The 25,371-nt window shown below is 36.8% G+C and overlaps 1 protein-coding gene across 2 annotated transcripts; it reads left to right on the plus strand.

Annotated features, from left to right (window-relative positions):
* The first annotated feature begins 831 nt into the window (after nt 1-831).
* On the plus strand, nt 832-24,642 carry LOC144438411 (SWI/SNF-related matrix-associated actin-dependent regulator of chromatin subfamily A member 5-like). 2 transcript variants are annotated; one of them, XM_078127427.1, is made up of 20 exons: nt 832-998; nt 2,515-2,607; nt 3,588-3,757; nt 4,437-4,662; nt 5,642-5,821; nt 6,553-6,708; nt 9,373-9,573; nt 10,328-10,664; nt 12,114-12,235; nt 12,756-12,908; nt 13,721-13,853; nt 14,577-14,722; nt 14,921-15,154; nt 18,243-18,356; nt 18,674-18,796; nt 19,304-19,420; nt 20,058-20,192; nt 21,207-21,419; nt 21,989-22,108; nt 22,939-24,642. In XM_078127427.1, exons 1-20 carry the CDS (start codon nt 948-950, stop codon nt 23,014-23,016), a joined length of 3,102 nt encoding a protein of 1,033 aa, XP_077983553.1. In that variant the 5' UTR covers nt 832-947; the 3' UTR covers nt 23,017-24,642. The 2 variants fall into 2 exon arrangements, with proteins under 2 accessions (XP_077983553.1, XP_077983554.1); XM_078127428.1 differs by having other exon boundaries at nt 4,461-4,662.
* The last annotated feature ends 729 nt before the right edge of the window (nt 24,643-25,371 follow it).

Consider the following 25,371-nt stretch of genomic DNA (forward strand, 5'->3'; position numbering starts at 1 on the left):
GTAAAAATATATATTGGGCGATTGTAGCAATATATGTCTGTGTCACTGAGGGTAATCATGACATCTATTGTGGAAAGTGTTTTATAAATGTGTTTACATTCACATAATTTAGACATTCACATGACCCAGCTATAAACTCAAACTTGACATGTGTAATTTCTTCAAATTCATCATCTGTGTGGATATAATATTATGTATTTATTTGAACACGGTATTAAAATTCCTAGAAGAATTACTAAAGAGGGAGTGGGGTGCAAGCCATTCATTTGAAATAAGACATCTGATGTGACTCGACTTGAGAAGCTATCAGTATGAAATCATTAAATGTCTTTTCTGTCATATGTTCAAGTTTTTCGTTATTACTTTTCCACTGCTATCAAACTATAGACATCTGTTTAATTTTCACATATAATAATCAGTCAGATTATTAAAACTATTACATGTAACATTAAGTTGAATAACACTAAATATTAGCAGTGGCTAATCGGGTGTCAGGAAATTGCTTACACTAGTTACAGTTACACTGTACAGTACAGTGTACAGCTATTCTGGGGTCTGTCCCCTTACACATAATTTTATTAATATGCAGAACGTCACTGCAGAATAAAATGCTTCTGATTGTGAACCTACCAATTAAATCGGGATATACACTAACACAACTGTGCAGACATTGGGATACGTAAGTGATCTCCTGATCCCGGGCTCATGATGTACATGCATGTGGAAATGGAAGCTCGAGCTCGTATTCGTCTGCCATTTATTCATTGATGAGTGGTGTAGAGGGCGCCCTATCGAAATCTGTACGAACATTGACGACACTCGGCAGAGTTCGGTAATTTCCGTGTACCACATCTGAGCGCGCGTTCAGTGGACCGGCATTTTCTCGAAACGGACAAAGGGAAGTTTCGTGCTAAGAAGTGTCTTACTCAGAGAAAAAAACGACAAAAATGTCAAGTCCTGGGAGTAGTGACAGCTCCTTTGAGCCCCCTAAACCACTGGTAAGCACACCTTATTATTTATTTTGATTTTGGTAACTCGTCAGTTACCCTTTCGTTCATCATAACATTCACGATTTCATGTGTCAGCCACACGCCATAAAGTAAAGGTAGTAGTCAATGAATGGGAGCCCATGCTCTACAACATGGTCTCAACTAAAGGATCGAGGTCTAAAATGTCGTCATTTCTGACGGAATCGTAAATTTTATCAATGCAAAATACCTTCTTCAGTGTTCGTCAAAATTAATATAGTGTACACCACGAAATAACGGAAATGTTATGACTAGCAATTCTACTTCCGGTCCGTGTGTCGCATATATAATAAGCAGTGAATGTGTAGACAGCAAATAAAAAACCTTACACTGCAATTTTGACAAGGCTGAAGATACATGTACGTGGTGGTCACACGGTGCCCTTCGCAGTGGTTATCGAGTTTGGTGAAGTATTAATAAAGTACTGTTTCTAATACCATGGTTTCTAAGTCAACATTTTAAGCAAAGAGAGACGTTTATTATATTATTAATTACTAATAATATTGGAAGACATACCATATCAATGATTGATACTACAAAAAAGTGCAGTGCCATTCATATTAAGAATATCAGTGTAGACTACGGCTTGTAAACCAATTGAATATTTTGCCCTTCGCATCTAATTTTCAATTCTATGGAAATGTAGTCTTTGGAATCTTCTGAAAACTTTACAATAATGTGGTTGCTTAGAGCTGTACCTATTAGTAGTACACTCATATATGAGTTATACTTTTTGTAGATATGTGCTGTATATGCGCATCCATGAACATTTGACAAGTATTGTTCCTGCAATAGATGCTAGATCATCTTATATAGGCTCACTTAGCTGCCCTTTCATATGTGAATAACCAATAATTTTTAGTGATTTTTCGTTCTTTGTCGATCCTACGCTAGATTTTTTGTTTGCAAACCAGTGACAGATAACAAGAAGAGAAAAGGGAATGTTAAAATATGCGAAAAGAAATGAAAAAAAGTATTACAAATAAAAGAGAAGCTACAATTATTGCAGCTACATGTAATCATGACTGCCTCCATATACTTGAAGCATCACGATGACTACACCCATGTATTCATGGAATTCCTCACATTTACAAATTTTGATAAAGAAATTAAATGAAGAAAATGTCCAAAAAAGTAAACACATGATGCCGGACTTTGAATATTTTACTTTGGCCTTGGCTTGATGTTTTGTTGATCGACATTTTGTTTTGTATCTCATGATAATGAGGCTTATGTATGACAATGAATGTTCCAAACAAAGGTGAATTTAATTTGACAGTTCTTTCTAAATTTTGACATAAACTTGAACTTTCAAACTTTTTCAAAAACTAGTAGTAACCTATAAATTATAATGTTATTATTAGTCATTGTCAATGATGGTGCACAAAGGTCAAAGTGTGGCGTGACAATCATCATTGCTAGTATAGACATTAGATATTATATTGTGGAACTACATGCATTGTATGTCTGTGTATGTTGTATTCAGGTTATGCAGTTACCAGGACCAGCACCAATAAGACTGAAGAATCCTCCAAAAGGCAACCAAGCCCAGGATGGTGAAGACTATGAACAAAGGCTGGTGAGCATTTCACATAGATATTTATTATTATATTGAATATAAAAAGAATATTTGTGTGAATCCTGAAATAGATATAGATCTTGGAGGTTGAATGTAATGATGTCAATTTTTATATAGTGCTTCCCAGAATGTGTTCAAAATTTTTGGCAATGATGTAAGGACTTATAACGACACAATTACCCTTTATTACTTTGTCAACTCCTTGGTGAGCTTTATCTTTGTTGTCACAGTTTGATTACGCTATGCAGTGGAGCTGTCCTTTAGGGTAATATGTAACATTGGTATTGAAAATGAAAACAAAAATTACACAATTTTAGATATATACTTTATGTATTACCCAAGCATTTTCCAGTGTTTTTGATTGAAATCCTGGTACAAAGTATATGGAGGAACACTTATGTTTTGGCTACATTATAACATAGTAACCCTGGTTCGTTTGTTACAAGTTATGTTATTATGTTAAAACAAACACTCCTTTTCTACAGGTCAAGTTCATGTAGAAGGTACTGGTTGGGGCAGGTTTAGCGTTCTCTCTCTCTCTCTTCAATAATTTCTTCTGTCATTCCACTATCATGTACATGTAACCTTGCTTTGTAAAAATGTAAATTTAGAATATATGTGTACATAATTGATTATAGACATATGTCACTTACATGTATGCAACATCACATTCAGTGTGTCCTCTAAGTCAAATGATAGCCAAATTTTGTTGTTGTGGGTCAGTATGATAAAAAACTAGCATTTCTTGTGAGTCACCACATAGTAAGAGATGGGGGAACACCAAATATTGGTGCGTCACTAGAAATTTTGTGCGTCAGTGGCACATCAAATTGGCTTAGAGGGCACACTGTATCATCATTATTGAGAATAACATGGTAATTTGAATATAGTTTATGTAAAGGTGTGATTGAGTAAATATTGTATGCGTTTCACCCTTGCTATAAAAGACTTACTTGATCTCACTTTTCAACTCATAACAGAGTCGGGATCGTGCCAACAGGTTTGATTACCTGTTGCAACAGACAGAGATTTTTACCCATTTTGTGAGTAGTACAAGTAGTGGTAAAACACCAACCAGTCCTCTGAAGATGAAACCAGGCAGACCTAAGATCAAAAAAGATGAAAGAGCAAAGCTATCAGCAGTAGGAGAGTAAGTATATAGATTTAAAGATTCCATGATTTGGGTTTACATCGTGGTCGACAAAATGATGTGGTATAAGGAATTAAGGGGAGTAAATAAAGATATGATCGGTGATTGGATTCAGGGAAAGAAATGATTAATTTTGGTGAAAGGAAAAGTCAAGTCAGGCTTATTTATGTCATTAGTACACTTGTATTGATTACTGCTATTGACTTAAAAATTATGTTGGATGGTAAAAGTATGAAAATATCACCCATGGCTGCCTACTCAACTTTGAAATCTTGTAAAGAAGCTCATGTGTTCAAGCCATTGTTTCCTTCAAGGGTGTATGGAATAACTTCATGTGATTGTTTAAAGACCATTACACAATACATGTCTCAACAGTCTGTGCTTCACAAAGTGTAATGTAAGCGTTAAAATATGATTCAGAGAAAAAAGCAAAATATGGGGGGGGGGGGGGGAATTGTTAAGCACATCACATCGTAAAATCACAACAGTTTGATTAAAAACAACAAAACTGGACACATGTCTTTGTGTTGATAAATGTGTATCAAGAAAGAGACAGTCACGTGTGTTATTATAACTTGCATGCAATCATGTAATTTATCTGTAGTTAAAGAGAACGCCTGTGTGAAAACTGCATCATATTCAATGAAAATTAAATCATTTGATAAAAAATATTTCACAGTAAAAATTTGTCTGTCAACAATAGCCATCGACATCGAATGACAGAACAAGAAGAGGACGAGGAGTTGTTGTCAGAGCAACGGAAATCTACCCAGGTCGTGACCAGATTTGAAGAGTCGCCATCATACATCAAGAACGGTGAGATGAGAGATTACCAAGTACGTGGCCTCAATTGGATGATATCACTGTACGAACATGGTATCAACGGTATTCTGGCTGATGAAATGGTATGTCTGAGTTTCATCTAGAAACAGTTTCGTTCAGCTTGAGGCTTTGGTTTTACTAAGATAGACACAAACTAAAACTAGTGTCTCTGAGTTTTATCTATCATCAAATTTATACAACTCAAGGCTTTTTGTTTACTAAGATAGACACAAACTAACCATTGTCGCAACATGTTGATATAACAGTGATAAGCTATTGAATGGATGTTGGTTTAATTATAGTCTCAGTAGGGAAGCTCTCTGTAAGCTAGTTGCATAAATTTGCACTGTACTGTTTTGGGACTTCCAATGTTTATACTGTCTTGATCACAGGGTGATTAAATTTGCACAACAGAGGAACTGCTATCACTCCCACATGTGTAATCTACCACATCCAGCTACAATAGTTTTAGTTTGTGTCTATCTTAATAAACTGAACCCACGATTACCAGAGTGATTCTTATTTAAAGAGGAACACCATATCTAATAACATAAACATTAACGGGACTCTTAATTTAAGGTAATAAACACAAAAAATTTAGAATCATGAATATTATATGTTCAACTTCAGCTATTGGATATGCATGTCTACTGACTCCCATAAGGCAATTTGTGACTCATGTAACTCATGAACAACAAATGAGGAACAAGTTTCAAATTGCCTTTACTCAGCAATCACATATGTTGCATGTGATGTGAATTCATGAAATGACTCTCCAGAACCCAAAGTTTACAAAATGTCTTTATTTCACATTATATGTGTACTCTTTGGAAAGTTGATACTTGTATGTAGAAGTGTGTAACATGCAGGGGTGATGGGTTAAAAGTGTAATTTATTTACTAAATATGTTGTAGGGGTTTTCATTCTGTGTGAAAGGTAGCCCTTGATCTTGATCTTTACACATAATGATAGTAATAATGTAAAAAAGCGTCAGTAAACTTCTTTGACATGTTATACCAAAAAGGTGTATTATCTTGTGACCTTCTATGTTTGCCTTTGTAGGGTTTAGGCAAGACACTTCAAACCATAGCTCTGATGGGATACATGAAAGTGTACAGAAACATCCCAAGTCCTCATCTTGTGATTGTTCCCAAGTCAACACTGGCCAACTGGATGGCTGAATTCAAAAAATGGTGTCCTTGTATGAGAGCCGTGTGTCTTATTGGAGACCAAGAAACCAGAGTATGTATACCAAATGTTGGATCTGCTCAGAGATATACATCTTAATTATATATATTCATACTGTTGTCATTATGAAAAGATACAAGATACATTACAGATGGGTAAAACATGTTTTTCATAAGCAATTGACCTTGACTTCATAGGTTAAAGTCAAAAACTGTTAAGGTCAAATGTCAAAATATGGCTTAACTTTGCATATGACACCATGCTTTTATGAGGGTAAAACACATGAAAACTATATAATTTAGATGACATGTATGTATGTCATAAAGTGGTGCTCTGAAACATCGCACAAAACATTACAGGAGGGGTGAAAACGTGATGACAAAGCAAGTGTAGTAAGTAGCCACCTTAGTCAAAGCCAAGGGAAACAATAATGAAACAAGATGCATATGAACTACTGTACTATTAGTTATTGCGAGGTAAACAGAATAAGCACTGAGGTAAATAAGCTGTGAGAGGAAAGGAACATGAATAAAGAGAACTCAATGGGAACAGTGAAAATAAAGCAGGGTGCATAACCAATAGATAGCATTGTGTAAAATATCAAAGCCGTTGCAAATTATTGACAACAGGGGGCTAAGCCCCACCTGTCTAGGAGAACACTGCAAAACAAACATTTAGGATACAAGACAGGGAAATGGTGTATTTACCTCATTTAGGACATGATGTCTGTTGTATAGACAATTTGCTGAAGTGTGTTCTAAAATTTATGTTACCATATTTTGTAGGCTGCTTTTATCCGAGATGTCATGTTACCAGGAGAATGGGATGTTTGTGTCACATCATATGAAATGGCAATTCGAGAGAAACCGGTATTTAAAAAGTTCAATTGGAGATACCTTACCATAGATGAAGCTCACAGAATCAAAAATGAGAAATCTAAAGTAAGTATGCCATGTCGTTGTTATAGCAACAACCCATCCATGATGTTGGGCTGGTCAAAGGTAACGGCACTCAGGTATTGTAACTGTTCTGTGAATTTGCACATTTTCCTGCTGCCCTAAATGTTGTAGGTATATAAGATCAGGTCATTGCTTCATTTGCAACGGTGTATGATGGTATGAACTGTATACGTTGCTAGCACAACTAAAAACTAAGTAGTTCGGTAGGGCTATAGGCTTCACAAAGTGTATTTGTGTGTGTGTGTAAACAACTTTGTCAAAATCTGGCTGACCGATTGCCTTTAGATTTGGTGAAGACATGACTTCGAGTGTCTAGATGAAAAATTGTTCAAATGAAAGCGATCCAATCAGTGGATTTGAAGTTACGTCCAAAAATGATTTTCCATCAAAACAGTGGGTCCTTTAGACAGTGGAAGTCCATGAGGTGTGGTTATATAATGTTACATAGTCACTTGACCAAAGTTCATGGGACGTTCCATTACTCTGTACGGGTGTTTTCCTGTTTAAAGTTTGTTTCTCTCACTGCATGTGCATGTCAGATATTGGATTTCAGTTAAGCATATTGCCATTGGCAGTATTTTATACAAATAGATAAACATTCTTAAAATGAAGGCATGCTTAGCAACAGGACCATGTCCATAGTGACAGCCAAATGGTGGTATATATTGCAAATATAAATACAGGGGTGGTTAGGCAAGTGGAGAACCATCCAAAAAGTGAGCGTATATTAGACTGTCGACAGTCGCTCGCGCCTTTTTTGGCCAAAGTTTTATCTAAACTCCGATCCCGTGCAACACTAGTCTAATCGCAAATTGAGGGCCGAAGGCCCGAGGTTGAGGGCCGAAGGCCCGAGCGACTGTTGTCCCTTGCCGCATCTCCCTTGCTATTACTTATTCATGATGTGACGTCATTTAATGGGGCGGTACTCTATCGTATAATTTGCATACAGTTCAATGTAAGGTTACTTAACGTGCAACACACGTAAACTGCAGCGCAAATTTGACCTCGTAAATGCATTTTGATGGTCATAATCAAGTACTTTTTCCTTTCCTATCTTTCTTTGTTAAAGCTTGAAACCGCGCGTTTTTATAACATTCGTAAATGACGTCGTTGACAAACTCGACGCCCGATACATTGTCATGCTCACTAGTCTATTGCCTTGTTTAGCATGCAGCTAGCTGTTACAGTGGTACTGGAGCGAGAGAGTGCTACGGAAGTCGACTTATTGTACCAACTCCGACCGACACTCCAGTCAAGCAACAGATGTTTTGGACACCTTTTTTACCTTCCCTCGACTGCAGCTAGCATATTATATAGTAATAATATTCATGTATAAAATGTTTGATAGTGAGGCGCAGATAATGTGCAAATGGTAGACGTTCTACCTGAAACAGAAAAGTGCCTCCATATTTACCACGGCACGGAGATCGTGCTCCGATCCGACACGTCTTCAACTAGTGCCTCCACAGAGTACTGAGTCTATATATACCTAACGCTATTGTACCCCATTATTTCAGATACCGATTGAGGAGTCAATTTACGTAATCTATATGACGATGCTATATGATATGACAGTTTGTTGTGTCTTTTCCTTGATGTTTTCTTTTTATGTGATTTTTGTTGTTGATGTGGGGGGGGGGGGGTGAACCTTTGGATCGGCCGCTAGGTTGTTACCACTTCCCTATTGTTTAGCAAAATTACCACAAATAAAAGGGCCTTCGCCGTTTATATACGGGATTATATTAGAGCTATCATTGTATCAATGAGGATACTACTGGGACAATTGCAGACTAGATGTTGTTAGCTGTATCGCGAGAACGATCGGAGCATGGAAGTATAACCCACAGGCCTGCGACTTCATAGCCCGGGCTTCATAGGCTATGGACTTGTCACTTCCTGTCAGTACACTAATGAAAACATCTTTCCCAGAGACATAGGTATCTATAATTCTTCTCTGAAAGTCTTTCAAGTGCGAGTATCAAAGTTTTTCCAATGCGTCTCGATGTGTTGACTCGCTTGGTGACTATGCCATGTTCATTTTGATTGACAAGCTTTGTGAACTATGACCTAAATGTCAATAGTCTACAAACTGAATGTTCCTATTGTTATCGCATGAGGGCGCGGCAAGGGACAACAGTCGCTTGGGCCTTCGCAATACGGCCCTCGATATCAGTTTGCGATTATACTATTACTAGTGTTGCGCCGAACCGGAGTTTAGATAAAACGTAGGGAAAAAGGCGCGAGCGACTGTCGACAGTCTAAGCGTATATATGTATGCCTAGCAACAAGACCATGCCCATAGCAGCATCCAGTGTCTTTGGAAAGGGCTTGGAACCTGGGTAACAGGAAGGGGGATATTTGGTAAAACTGACATAGTTTCCCATACATTGTATCGATACCATAATTTTGGTGGAGAACATCGGTATAATTACAAGGGAACTCGGTTAGATTTTACCTACTTAGTGCCCGTAACAAAAACACTGAGCAGCCCAGTGATGGTGTATATGGTAGAGATAACAACAGGAATTGCTAGGTATGTGGGTAAACATTCTGAAGAATGAACACAAAGTGAATAATTGTGCTACAGTGCCATAGGTGCTGTTTTTTGGTTCATCCAATTTGACACCTCTCACCAATATTTTGCAGTTATCAGAGATTGTAAGGGAATTCCGATCCACGAATCGATTGTTACTGACTGGTACCCCTCTTCAAAATAATCTCCACGAGTTATGGGCTTTGTTGAACTTTCTCTTGCCTGATGTCTTCAACTCATCATCTGACTTCGATGCCTGGTTTGATACTAACAACTGTCTTGACAATCAAGATCTGGTACAACGATTACATAGGGTAAGTAGTGATTTACAGTGAGCACCATTTATTCCTGAATGGTAAAATGAATTCTGTATAGCAAGATGTTATTGCATGGTACAAGCAGTGACCTAGCATGACCAAGCAGAACTTTGTTAAAAACAGGGAAAGTAAACAAATGAATTGGGTTATATAACCATTGGCACAACATGTTGGAACTGAGAGACAGGACATTACATCATGACATTTCTTGGTTTGATGAGGACTGTTTAATAATCTCTTTATGTGTACATGAAATGCCAAGGGGAACTCTGAACTTGTGAAAAGTTGACATACTTAAAAGTGTTCTAATCAAACAATGGAATGTAACACACATCTCTTTACTGCCAACATGTTGTGTCAAGTGCTGTTAAATCCAGTTCAGTTTAGGGGCTGTTTCATTTTAAAACTGACGCATGACAAGCATAATTCCTTCCTTTAGGGGGGAGGGGTAAGAGTTCATTTCGTTTTGCCTGTGTCAAAATTGCTACAAGGATTTTTAATTCTTACTAAAATGGAATCAAACGAGGCAATGCTGTTTTTCTTGTCTTGAAAAAGTGACAGTCAAAACCTTTGCCGACATACACACACAGAGAGAGAATCCGATGCATATAAAAACTTATTACAAACAGGGAAAGTAATACTTTCCCTGTTTGTAACAAGTTCCACACATTCATGCTAGCCTGTCTGTGATTGTATCACAGTCTTGCTGGTGGCTTGCTTTGTAACGTAAATGTTTGTTTTGTAAACACAGGTCTTACGACCATTCTTGCTTCGTCGTCTGAAAGCTGATGTGGAGAAAAAACTTCTACCGAAGAAAGAGACCAAGATCTATCTAGGACTGAGTAAGATGCAGAGAGAATGGTACACCAAGATTTTAATGAAAGACATAGATGTAGTGAATGGAGCTGGTAAAACAGACAAAATGAGATTATTGAACATCCTGATGCAGCTTAGAAAGTGTACCAATCATCCATACTTATTTGATGGAGCCGAGCCAGGACCTCCGTACACTACAGATTTTCATTTAGCAGAGAATAGTGGAAAATTGCTGGTTTTGGACCGTCTCTTACCCAGACTGAAAGAACAAGGTACGATGTGTTGACATCACATGGTGACAAAATCTAAACGGTTCATGTTCTGTCTTCACTACTTTAACAAATATGTATGTGATACAGCTAAAACGATGTAGGTTTGGTGTTTCACTCATGGGACTTTACCGTTTTTGACACAGAGCTAGACATATTTCAACTCTAGACTAACAATGACAGAGACACAATAAACACAGCAGGATCCTTTGCCCAATCACATTGAACAGTGATAAGCATTGCTATTCTTTCACACTGCAGTAAAAACAGGCTTGTAATTAAAACATTACACATGTACTTGATGTTTTTAATGGCTGCAATTGTTTATTTTCTAACTGATAATCAATATTTCAACTTGACTACGGCACCTATGTAATTGTTTCTTTTGGATTAGAAGTTGTCTGTGGGTGTGTATTGAATGTCATGTCAAATGAGTGAAACACCAAGCCTACATCATTTTAGCTGTAAATGTCATATCACATGAGTGAAACACCAAGCCTACATCATTTTAGCTGTAAATGTCATGTCACATGAGTGAAACACCAAGCCTACATCATTTTAGCTGTAAATGTCATGTCACGAGTGAACCAGTAAGCCTACATCATTTTAGCTGTAAATGTCATGTCACATGAGTGAAACACCAAGCCTACATCATTTTAGCTGTAAATGTCATGTCACATGAGTGAAACACCAAGCCTACATCATTTTAGCTGCAAGTATCATGACACATGAGTGAAACACCAAGCAAGCCTGCATCATTTTAGCTGTAAATGTCATGTCGCATGAGTGAAACACCAAGCCTACATCATTTTAGCTGTAAATGTCATGTCACATGAGTGAAACACCAAGCCTACATCATTTTAGCTGTAAATGTCATGTCACATGAGTGAACCAGTAAGCCTACATCATTTTAGCTGTAAATGTCATGTCACATGAGTGAAACACCAAGCCTCCATCATTTTAGCTGTAAATGTCATGTCGCATGAGTGAAACACCAAGCCTACATCATTTTAGCTGTAAATGTATGTCACATGAGTGAAACACCAAGCCTACATCATCTTAGCAGTAAATGTCATGTTACATGAGTGAAACACCAAGCCTACATCATTTTAGCTGTAAATGTCATGTCACATAAGTGAAACACCAAGCCGACATCATTTTAGCTGTAAATGTCATGTTACATGAGTGAAGATCAGATGAAGATGATTCTACAGTAAACAAATGACATTGGACACAGCATATTGGAAGTACAGCGACAGTGTATTATGGTACTTTCATCATTTGATAAGTTTTATGGCCTCTTTTGGTCCTGTATCTACTTTTTCTGCTACTTTTTCACAGTTGTACACCTGTGACTCCCTCCAGACTTTGTTCTACCATCTCTTCACTTAACATTAAATGAACACACGATGTGTGTTTTGACTGATGCTTATATGTATATTTTTTGTGTAGATTCTCGAGTATTGGTCTTCAGTCAGATGACAAGGGTGTTGGATATATTGGAAGATTATTGTATGTGGCGTGGTTTCAATTACTGTCGTATTGATGGTCAGACGCCCCATGAAGACAGACAGGTAAGTAACATGACTATTGTCATATTTATGTCAGAACCCCCCACTCCACCCCTTATAAAGACAGACATGTTAATGTGACAAATAGTGTCATTATGTCAGGAAGACCCCCATGGTGACAGACAGGTTAGTGACATGACTACTGTCATATTTATGTCAGAACCCCCCCCCCCCCCCCCCCCCCCCCCACTCCACCCCTTATAAAGACAGACATGTTAATGTGACAAATAGTGTCATATTTATGTCAGGAAGACCCCCATGGTGACAGACAGGTTAGAGACATGACTACTGTCATAATTGTGTCAGGACCTCCACCCCCACCCCACAGCTTTGCGATGTTCCTCAATCCTGGTTTTCAACTGTCAACCTGATTTGCCGATATACATTCCTTACAGGGTACCACTTATATCACCCTGCAGTGACTGTATACCATTTACATTTTGAGAGCAAGACAGGCCTGTTGAAGTCTTAACCTTATTGACAGTTGTATGTTTTTGTTGTTGTTGCTTCTTTCTCTATACAGTCTAGCATAGATGCCTACAATGCCCCTAACAGTGAAAAGTTTATATTTATGTTGAGTACCCGTGCTGGTGGTTTGGGTATCAACTTGGCTACAGCTGATATTGTTATACTGTATGATAGTGACTGGAATCCACAAGTAGATCTACAAGCTATGGTGAGTTTATCATCTCTCTGTGTTGTCTCAAAGACATTTGATTTGTTCTGGTGGTATGTAGTTACAGCTGTTAATTAAAAGTCTATTCAAATCAAGCTTCAACTCATTCAGAGGGGCTGTCTAGCCATAGCCTCACATCTGAGCTTTTTTTTTTACGAAGAATTTTTTTGTTTTTTTTGTTGTAATACATATTCCGAAATCAAACTTTGAATATGTATATTTCTCGCTTTGATTTTTCAATACTATATTGTACAAGGTATAATTTGATATTGATTAGTCAAGATAATGGTAATACATGGTTTATTAAAACAAAATTGTGACCAAAAATAAAATGGTGAAATTGCTTTAGTTTACATGTCAGTTAGAACAGGCTTGTTGAAAAACAAGCAAACAAAAATTGAAATATAAAAGATCTACATATGGAGAGCAAATTGATTTATTAATTTGTTTAATCACTTTATTTGATTCGAAAACAGTTTTAGCCAAGATGGCCAATCTTCCAGTTATTTGAAAATAAAATGTACAACATCAAAAATCATGCCAGAAATGTAGGAGAGATGTAATGAAGATGTAAAAAAAGTTACACCACTAAGCAAGCGATAGTAAAATTACATAAAAATATATACAAGTACATAGTAGTGTACAGTTACAAGTGCTTCCAATGATGGCCATAAGCTGTTTTAAATTTACCAGCACCGCCACCGTTAGTGAGTCGTCACGTACATCAAGTGGCGAGGAATGCCAAAGAATACGGCCTACAACATTGACATGAATTTCTTTGATCACTAAGAAAAGTTTGTTGTTTATCTCAGGATCGAGCTCATCGTATTGGTCAGAAGAAACAAGTTCAAGTGTTCCGTTTCATTACTGAAAACACTGTAGAAGAACGTATAGTTGAGAGAGCTGAGTTGAAACTAAGGCTAGACAACATTGTCATTCAACAAGGTAAGTGGTGTGGAGTGTTGTCTCCTGCTTTCTGTCATTTGATAGATTGCTAAATGATATTTTGTTGTGTCGGTGCATTAAGGTCGTATCTGCTATACAATTGTATATAGGACTCTATTGTACTGAAATGATGATTTATGGAAAACAATTATTGTTACATGTATATGTTCTGTGTATATTAGGGTGTCTGACTCAGTGTGACTGCGTATGTGTGGTTTCCAAGGTTGTCACCATATTTACTATATAACAGTGACAGACATTGTTGAAGCTAAAACATAGAGATAATATCAGGAATAAACACCAGGGTGCACACACGTAGTAGCTGTTGTCTGGAATCATATGGCTGCAACAGTTGTGTGAAAATTCTTCTTTCAACAGATGTTTACTCTGTCAAATTATTTGAAAGATATTTATACGAATGCAGATATTTATACGAATATGTTCAAAACGCATAATAGATATGCATGTGTCTTGGAAAAGCAACCAAGTCAAGGAAAAGCAAAGAAAAAAAACTCGCTCTCTCTTCCTGCAGGGAAATGAATGGTTGGTCACAGTTAGATTAATATCAGTATCTCACTGAGAAAGATTGTAAAAAGTTCATCTCATTTTCTGTACACATAAAAAGTGAAGTAACCTTTGAAACAAACTGGGAAACCATAAAATGCTCCACAGTAATTATTGGGATGACATGAATTAAATATCTAAATATCATTGCCCCGCTAGGTCGTCTGGTTGATTCTAATGCCAAAGTGAGCAAAGATGAAATGTTGAATATGATTCGTCATGGAGCTGATTACGTATTTGCGTCCAAGGATAGTTCAATCACAGAGGAAGATATTGATGCCATTTTGCAGAATTCAGAGAGGAAGGTAATTGATCATTACCAGATCATTATAATTTTTAATTTTCACTTTCAATTTTGAACAGAGTATTATATTTCTACCTGTGATGTAGACATGCATTGTCATGACATAGATGCGTGTTGTCGCGACGTGTATATTTCATATTCTTCGTTCTAAATGGCTCGTGCAAGGTATAATCAGGAGTAAATTGTTTATTTTTTACAGACAAAGGAAATTGAAAAGAAGTACGAAGAACTCGGTGAAAGTCAGCTGAGAAATTTCAGTATTGAGCAGCCAGAGAGTATATTCCACTTTGAAGGAGAAGATTACAAAGAGAAACAGAAGACAGGTGGTATTGGACATTGGATTGAACCCCCAAAGAGAGAACGGAAAGCTAACTATGCTGTAGATGCTTATTTCCGTGAAGCTCTCCGTGTCAGTGAACCCAAGGCACCAAAGGTAAGTGTCATGTATTTGATGGACATAGACATGGTAGAGTTATGTAGGTCTGCGATTTAGTCAAGTGACACACCCTGAGTTTTAGACATGATAGAGTTATGTAGGTCTGTGATTTAGTCAAGTGACACACCCTGAGTTTAAGACATGATAGAATTATGTAGGTCTGTGATTTAGTCAAGTGACACACCCTGACTTTAAGACATGATAGAGTTATGTAGGTCTGTGATTTAGTCAAGTGACACACTCTGAGTTTCAGACATGATAGAGTTATGTAGGTCTGTGATTTAGTCAAGTGACACACCCTGAGTTTAAGACATGATAGAGTTATGTAAGTCTGTGATTTAGTCAAGTGACACACCCTGAGTTTAAGACGTGATAAAGTTATGTAGGTCTGTGATTTAGTCAAGTGACACACCCTGAGTTTAAGACATGATAGAGTTATGTAAGTCTATGATTTAGTCAAGTGACACACTCTGAGTTTAAGACATGATAGAATTATGTAGGTCTGTGATTTAGTCAAGTGACACACTCTGAGTTTAAGACATGATAGAGTTATGTAAGTCTATGATTTAGTCAAGTGACACACTCTGAGTTTAAGACATGATAGAGTTATGTAGATCTGTGATTTAGTCAAGTGACACACCCTGAGTTTAAGACGTGATAAAGTTATGTAAGTCTGTGATTAGTCCCCGCGGACGAAGTCCGGAACGGGGACTTATGGATTGGGTTCCGTCTGTCCGTCCGTCCGTCCGTCCGCAGCCGTTTCTTGGAGATGCCTGGACCGATTTTTTTCAAACTTGGTACAGGGGCAACATGCTATGGCATACATATGCACGTCAATTTGTTTTATGATACGATCCAATATGGCCGCCTAGCAACCATTTTGTTTGCGAATTTTCCCTGTCTAAAGCCATAACTCAGACATGCTTTAACAGATCTCATTCAAAGTTGGTATTAGGACAGTGTTCTATGACATACATGTGCATATCCATTTTCATTGTGATACGATCCAATATGGCTGCCTGGCAGCCATTTTGTTTGTGAATTTTCCATGTCCAAAGCCATAACTCAGACATGCTTGAACAGATCTCATTCAAAGTTGGTATTAGGACAGTGTTCTATGACATACATGTGCATATCCATTTTCGTCGTGATACGATCCAATATGGCTGCCTGGCAGCCATTTTGTTTTGTGAATTTTGCATGTCCAAAGCCATAACTCAGACTCCATTTTCATCGTGATATGATCCCCCATACCCAACCAATCCTTTATTGTTGGAGGCATATTCCATGTCCAACAAGCACACACAACACATCTAAGTCTGTTTGTGTTAGGTTCAAAAATGTTGTTGCGTGATCAGAGTAGTAATAATTCCTTAAAACCCAATTATAGCGGGGACTATGTCATTCTCAATGACTTGTTTAGTCAAGTGACACACTCTGAGTTTTAGACATGGTAGAGTTATGTAAGTCTGTGATTTAGTCAAGTGACACCCTGAGTTTATAAACATTACTCAGGTCAAATGTACTTACATGAAACCTTGATCAAACTATTTCATGTAATGTTAATGTTGATGCTTGCCTTCGATGACTCCTGGTATGGGTTAAAACAATTGATATGTGATGTTTTTGATCCTTTTAATGACATATTGATATAATGGAGTGACCTTAACAATGTACAAACACTTTCTTTCCATGAAGACATGCTAATTATTCCAAACTTTTCCAGGACAAAACATGCTACCTATTCCCAAACTTTTTCCCAAACTTTTCCATGAAATACCCTACCTATTCCCAAGCATTTCCATGAAAATATGCTACCTATTCCCAAACATTTCCATGAAAACATGCTACCTATTCCCAAACACTTCCATGAAAACATGCTACCTATTCCCAAGCATTTCCATGTAAACATGCCACCTATTCCCAAACATTTCCATGAAAACATGCTACCTATTCCCAAACACTTCCATGAAAACATGCTACCTATTCCCAAGCATTTCCATGAAAACATGCCACCTATTCCCAAACATTTCCATGAAAACATGCTACCTATTCCCAAACATTTCCATGAAAACATGCTACCTATTCCCAAACATTTCCATGAAAACATGCTACCTATTCCCAAGCATTTCCATGAAAACATGCTAGCTATTCCCAAACATTTCCATGAAAACATGCTAGCTATTCCCAAACATTTCCATGAAAATATGTTATCTATTCCCAAACATTTCCATGAAAATATGCTAGCTATTCCCAAACATTTCCATGAAAATATGTTATCTATTCCCAAACATTTCCATGAAAATATGTTATCTATTCCCAAACATTTCCATGAAAATATGCTACCTATTCCCAAACATTTCCATGAAAATATGCTAGCTATTCCCAAACATTTCCATGAAAATATGTTATCTATTCCCAAACATTTCCATGAAAATATGTTATCTATTCCCAAACATTTCCATGAAAATATGTTATCTATTCCCAAACATTTCCATGAAAATATGTTATCTATTCCCAAACATTTCCATGAAAATATGCTACCTATTCCCAAACATTTCCATGAAAATATGTTATCTATTCCCAAACATTTCCATGAAAATATGCTAGCTATTCCCAAACATTTCCATGAAAATATGTTATCTATTCCCAAACATTTCCATGAAAATATGTTATCTATTCCCAAACATTTCCATGAAAATTTACTACCTATTCCCAAACATTTCCATGAAAACATGCTAGCTATTCCCAAACATTTCCATGAAGACATGCTAGCTATTCTCAAACATTTCCATGAAGACATGTTACTTATTTCCAAACTTTTCCAGGGCAAAACATGCTACCTATTCCAAAACATTTCCATGAAGACATGCTACCTATTCCCAAATATTACCATGAAGACATGCTACCTAATCCCAATCATTTCCATAAAAAACATGCTACTCTATTCCCAAGCTTTTCCATGAAATTCCCTACCTATTCCCAAGCATTTCCATGAAAACATGCTACCTATTCCCAAACTTTTCCATGAAACCATACTACCTGTTCTGAATCATTTCCTTAATCCTGTACTATTCACTTACAGGCTCCAAGACCTCCAAAGCAACCCAATGTTCAAGACTTCCAGTTCTTTCCTCCAAGGCTGTTTGAACTTTTGGACAAAGAGATTCTGTACTACAGGAAGAGTATTGGCTATAAGGTATGGTGTATGATTGATATACTGAAAATATCTAACTCAGTGTTACATAGGTTTACAATTGTGTATTTAGGTAGTTTACACAGTAATTGGCATATATCTGTTGCTGCTTCCTTCCAGTTGGGAGATTTTGTTGTCGCAGTTCTTCAGTGTTATAACATTTATTTGACTTGAACCAAACAATCTGTAGGGTAGAGTCCTAAATTGGCACTGAGACCCAGGGAGCAGTATACATACAGCTGGGTTGACACTTGGTCACCGTCATGCAGACTTAGCGTAGTGTTATACTGTGATTGATATGTTTCATGTTTTTTTTTCAGGCACCAATGAATCCTGAACTGCCCAATGCACAACAAGCAAGGAAAGAAGAACAGAAGAGGATAGATGAAGCTGAAGCATTGCCAGAAGAAGAAATTGAAGAAAAGGAGAAATTGCTACAACAGGTTTGTTTACTTTACAACTGTTGATTTTATGATATCTATGTTGATAATCTACAGGCTATCAAGTACTTATCAGTGGAACTAAAACAATCAGAACCACAATATGCAATATTCTGGTTATGAAAAAAAACAAAAGATTAAACAGTTTTGACACTAGGGTTGCCATTTAGTAGCAAGGAAGTGAGGACCACAAAAGTAGAGTACTGTATTGCCTCCTTTGATAAATTTATATGCTTCTCTCATCGCATACCAGACTGCAGTATGCCATAGTGTGGTTATGAAAAAACAAAAGATCATACAATATGGACACTAGGGGTGCCATTCAATAACATGGACGTGAAGACCTGGAGGCGTCCTTTGAAAAAGTATGCTGCTCGCGTCATTTACGCTATTTTTACACAAGAATTAACTGTTGAGTATGAATTACACAATGTCAACATTTAGTTCAGTTTAGGAAAAGTCAAGAATTTATGAAGCGTTAATCTAATGTCACTTTGTAATTCATTCCAGGGATTCACCAACTGGAGCAAGCGTGACTTTAACCAGTTTGTGAAAGCAAATGAAAAATATGGTCGTGATGATATAGAAAGTATTGCCAGAGAAGTGGAAGGGAAATGTCCTGATGAAGTAAGTACACAAACATGAGTTTTAATTACATGCGTCCACAAAATACTCCCTTTGATCATAGCTAATATATACAATAACTTCATTAAAGTGGCCATATGGATGGGGATTGGGTATTTATTTTGGATTTTTAATTTTTTAAAACAACTTTATTATGGCTTCCTACTTGAAAAGTTAATGTGAAACAACATATTCCAAGTCCTTTTTTTGTAACTCAAGTTGTAAAAGCGTAATGTTTGTGTAATATGTTTGTTATTATACATACAATAACAAACTTTTTTTACACTTTTTTACGCTTTTTGCAGTGTATTGAGTTACAAACACAGACTTGGTCAATGTTGTTTCACATTGATTTGTCAAGTAGAAAGACATGATAAAGTTGTTTTATGAATTAAAAATCCAAAATAAATACCCAATCCTCATCCATATGGCCACCTTAACATGTATAATTTGAGGTTAACCATATGACCAATGTGTCTGCCAAGGTTTTAAAAATCATGTAGAAATCTGTTAAAATATTGTCACACATTATTTGTACATGTAAGAATGATGATGATGATGATGATGATGATGTGGGAAGGAATCTAGAATAGAGAATTTGATACAAATGCTGATGTTTTGTTGTGTTTATTCTGTTCAGGTCATAGAGTACTCAACAGTGTTCTGGGAACGCTGCAATGAACTGCAGGACATAGAACGTATCATGGCTCAGATTGAGAGAGGAGAAGCTAAGATTCAACGTAAGATCAGTATCAAGAAGGCTTTGGATGCTAAGGTATGCTTTTATGACTTCTGAAAACTTCACAGCAGTATTAAGTTATTGCAGCTAGACTTGGAAAAGTCACAGTAAGAAGACACAGCATATGGTGTAGTGTAGTTACAAAAACCTGGAATGAGGCAATCAAAATATGAATAAAAAATGCAGTGTCCAGTTGATCCGACACTGGTAACCCAGCCTTTGGTTTACTAAGATAGACGCAAATTAAATATATTGTTCAGTGTGGTAGAGTACTCAAGTGGTTGATAGTGGGTCCTCTGTTCCATGATTCTAATCACCCTGTGATCAACATGGTATTAAACATTGGAAGTCCCAAAACAGTACATTGTAACTCTAAATAAACTAGTTTGCAGAGACACCTCCCTTCTGAGACTATAATTAAACCAGCATCCATTCAATAGCTTATCACTTGTATCAACATGTTGCGACAATAGTTTTGCGGCTGTCTTGGAAAACTGAAGGCTCAACTACAAGAGTAACAGTTGCTCAAAGATTGATATTGATGAACTTGTCTTGTCATAATTGTGATAAAGTTACCTTTTTCAGAATCTAGTTTTGAAGTAACTACCTAGCTTTCATCTGAATTACTCAGATGTCATCAGCATCATGGTGTTATACTGTTTGGTCAGGTGACCTCCAAGTGATAGTTTTTTCAGAATAATAGTACAAATTTAGGAAGTGCTCAAAATTAGTATTGAGGATAACAGTACCACCCTCCCCTTCCCCTCCCCACCCCCTTGACTGTTCATGTGACATTCTTGTTATCAATCTTTGTATACATGTACTGACCATGTTACACATTTGATACCCACCAGTGTGGTCACACCAGTCACAGACAAATTTATCACAGGTAAATAATTGATGGTAAGAGGCATTTTCTCACAAGGCTTTGATACTTATTATGTATACAGCAAAATGATGCCATCATGTGATAGACAGGCTTATAAAGTGAAACTAGGATACAGATTTACAGGAACAACAGTATTGAGGTGTTACTGTTTTTATTTTCAGATGGCTCGTTATCGTGCCCCATTCCATCAACTACGTATAGCCTATGGAACTAATAAAGGTAAGAACTGGACAGAAGAAGAAGACCGATTCCTGGTTTGTATGCTGCATAAACTGGGTTTTGACAAGGAGAATGTTTACGATGAGCTACGTACTGCCTGCAGACAAGCACCACAGTTCAGATTTGATTGGTTTCTGAAATCAAGGACTGCCATGGTAAGTGTATAACCTCACTGAAGTGTGCATAGTGGTAGTTCTGTTTTAAAGGGGAAAGCCACTCCAGGAAATAGAGGTATTTTCATAAACTATGGGTGCTGGAGAGTCATTTCATGATTTCACATCATCTAGAATTACTTGCGATTTCATAGGAACATCATGTCGGCTATTGCATCATGGGAGTCAGCAGGAATAAATATATTCATCGTTGCAGACTGTATATTCAGAGAATTGCAAAATAAAACCCAAAAATTGAATGAAGGTGAAAATACATAAGTACTAGGTTCATATTTTGTTAATTTGCTAACATAAGTATGTCGTACACTAAAACATATCCAAGATAGGAAAATTTAGACCAATTTATTTGTAATTCTTTCACTGTAGTCTGCTTGAACATTGTTGGTTCAAAACTTGGTCTTTCGTCTAAATATCACTGAAGGTTTTGTTTATCACGTCACTTACAAGATAACTGCTTTCATGCCCTGAGTGGAGTGATTTTCACTGTAAGGCAGGTTTTTAGAGTTGAAAGCATTCATACCATGCTCTAAGTATCTCTTATCTTTTTGTAGGAATTACAACGTCGTTGCAACACTCTGATCACCTTGATTGAGAGAGAAAACCAAGAACTGGAAGAAAGAGAGAAGGCTGATAAGAAGAAGAGGGGAGGAAGAGGAACGCCCAAAGTCAAGGTTAGTATTGTCAATAGTTACCTACACTGTCCAGCAAAGTATAGGAACCCTGGTAACAGAGAGGTGATCTGGTAATACTTACAGAGTGCATAGATTTTCATGCCTTGTACCAAAAGATTTTGGGTTAATAGAGAACCCTGGTGAAATATCTGTTGAACTTATAGTATATTTACTTGCTTAAGGAGGAATACCATGCCAGGAAATAAAACTAATTTCATCAAATTTGGGTTATGGAGCATTATTGTATGATTTCATGTATCTTCGATTTATAACTAGGTTGCCAAGAAACATGAAATTCAAACTGTCTTAGCAGACATAAATATTTTATTTAGATGCATGCTAAATATTATTACCTATAGATAAACTCATGAATATTCAATGTGCATCTAATAAATATTCATGTCTGTTCCCCTTTAACAACAACATTGATGTCTACCGATAGTTTTGCTTGAAAAATTTCCAGTCCCGTCAGTCTTAAATAGTTCTCCAGTTAGGTCATATGTTCTAGCTTTGTCATGTGTCAGATGTTGTGGATGGATGATGTATAGGTATATTTGTGAATTCTTGGTACCTGCGGTTGTGTTATACGTAATAGTTAGAGTGGTCAAAATGGAAACTGAACATCTCATGTGTCTCTATAGAAATACATGTACATGTGTAGTGGTTTTGACCTCAATATTGAATGAATCGTGTTTTCATAAATTAACAGGCCTTGATGGTGAAATCCTGTCATGTAGGAAGAATGAATGACATACTCGAAAGTTGTCAATTTGGCAATTTTTATCTCCAAGGTCATAATTTCACATGTTTATTGTATTTATTTTTTGCAGACTGAAAAGAAAGCAGATAAAAGAAAAGCTGATGGTACACCAGACGGAAGAGGAAGACCAAAGAAAAAGAAGACATGAATTGACTGACGGAGAATAAAGTCATCTCGTCTGTCTGTCTGTCTGCACTGTCATTCATTGTTAATGTATGACTGGATGTTTTTAAATACACAAACATTTTGTATATGGTTTGTCTGTGTAGCTAGTACTATATAGGTCTCTCTCTCTCTCTGTTTTGTAAATTCTACATCCAAACCTGACCAAATTACTGTCAACAACACTTACTGCATTATCACACAGACACTTGTTGTATTAAGGTCCACAAGTTGTAAGGGCAGAATCAAGTTGAAAGGCATTCAGAATCTGGTTTTGTCAGAAAATGTACTTTTGTTTCTTTATGGAAGTGTTCGGAGATTTTTTTTTTTTGTCCACCAGGTTTAATCATTCATATGGAGTATTGGTAAGACTAGATTCTTCTAATCAGCTGTAAAAATGATATCTTGCACTTAATTGGCTAGGTTGTTATAACACACGCATTCCAATTGGCTGATTTGTGGAGTGGTCTTATTACACCATGTCTAATTGGCTGATTTGTGGAGTGGTTATACTACACCTGTTGTGCTGATTTGTGAATCAGTTATATTACACCTGTTCTCATTGGCTGATTTATGAAGCAGCTATATTACATCAATTGCATTGGTTTATCTATGGAAATTGTCATAGTACACATCCCTGTAGAATGTACCATCAGTGATGCAACCATGGCAACAGCAAATCAGTTTCAGTGTTGTCAAGTCATGTTTCTCATATCACATCAACATCTCTGTCCAAGGTGGTAGAAAATGTCTTGACCCTTGAATGGTAAATTTTGAATATAGTTAGAGATACTTGTGACATTGAGACTCAACAATGATGATTTCTGGCTAGTGGTACAAAGGTTTAATATGCAAGATAAAACCTGTCATGCCATGCTTATCAGCTAGCACTCACAAAGGGGTTGACCTTTGCATGAGGGCACCCCATCACAGCGTACCTTACAGACTATCGTTGCATGAGGGCACCCCATCACAGCGTACCTTACAGACTAATGTTGTGTGAGGGTCCCCCATCACAGTGTACCTTACAGACTACCGTTGCCTGTTGGTGCCTCATAACAGCTTACCTTTCAGACTACTGTTGCATGAGGGCACCCCATCACAGTGTACCTTTCAGATTACCGTTGCGTGAGGGCACCCCATCACAGCATACCATACAGACTGACAAAAGTTATGAGGAGAAATTCTGCTTCAGCACCGATTAGCTTTTTGATTTTAATAAATCTATATATGTGGGCTCGTAATATTTCACAGATAGGCTTTCATTGAATCTGGAAACAAAGAATGGGATATTAAGAGATTATATATTTTGACCATGATGCTTTGCTGTATTCCAAATACATATATCTATCTAATTTTTGCTGCCTCACAATACATAGGAATGTGCTCATGACAAAAATTGACATGTTTTAAGAAATGCCATCCACAAATCCTGATGTTTTCCTGCCTGTGTTTCAATCATAACTCTTCAGCTGTTACACCTGTCCCGTCAATATTTCATATTTCCCCCTCATCATGTCATATTTATTGTACGATTAGAGTTATATAACATTCATGTAGACCTAAAAAAGTAAATATTTTCTTGCTTTGTCAATAAATGTTTTGTATTTTATGATTGGTGGGGATTGTTTCTATATGTATGTATGGATGTATGTGTGCGTGCATGCGTATGTGTGTGTGTGTGTGTATGTATGTATGTAGGTAGGGAAGTAGGTAGGTAGTTAGATGTGTGTATATGTATGTGTGTATGTATGTAATGAATGCTGTATGCATGCACACATGTATATACGTACGTATGTATGTACGTACGTACGTACGTACGTACCTACGTGCATACGTACATAGGTACATATGTATGTATGTCTGTGTATTTATGTATGTATGTGTGTGTGTGTGTATGTATGTATGCTTGTGCGTGCAAATAACTTTCCTGTCTTACAAATCTGTTTCAAAGTTCATTTATTTGCTTCAGTAGAAAATGCTAAATTTTACAAATATAAATAGAAATACAACTCTTTTAGAATGATTTGCAAAATAAGACATCTTTTAGAAAATATTTGACATTACTTTAATATAAGTACATATAATTGCAAAATCAGCTTTCATAAAATTTACAAAAGATCCTGTCATTAATGTAAAATAATACAGTACCTTACGCCTGCAAAGTAACTGATACATGTATTTCCCTGTCTTAAAAAAAAGCTATAAAATGTCCTCACAATGTCGACAGCATTCATGCTCTGTGTGTTCAACCTATTGGTTTTCTACAGTATTTTCTAGGTCATAATATTATAAGGTCACACAGATCTATATGGAACTATTTGGTAAATGGGAGAACAAG

Source organism: Glandiceps talaboti, chromosome 8 (assembly GCF_964340395.1).
Source record: "Glandiceps talaboti chromosome 8, keGlaTala1.1, whole genome shotgun sequence".
Taxonomy (NCBI): domain Eukaryota; kingdom Metazoa; phylum Hemichordata; class Enteropneusta; family Spengelidae; genus Glandiceps; species Glandiceps talaboti.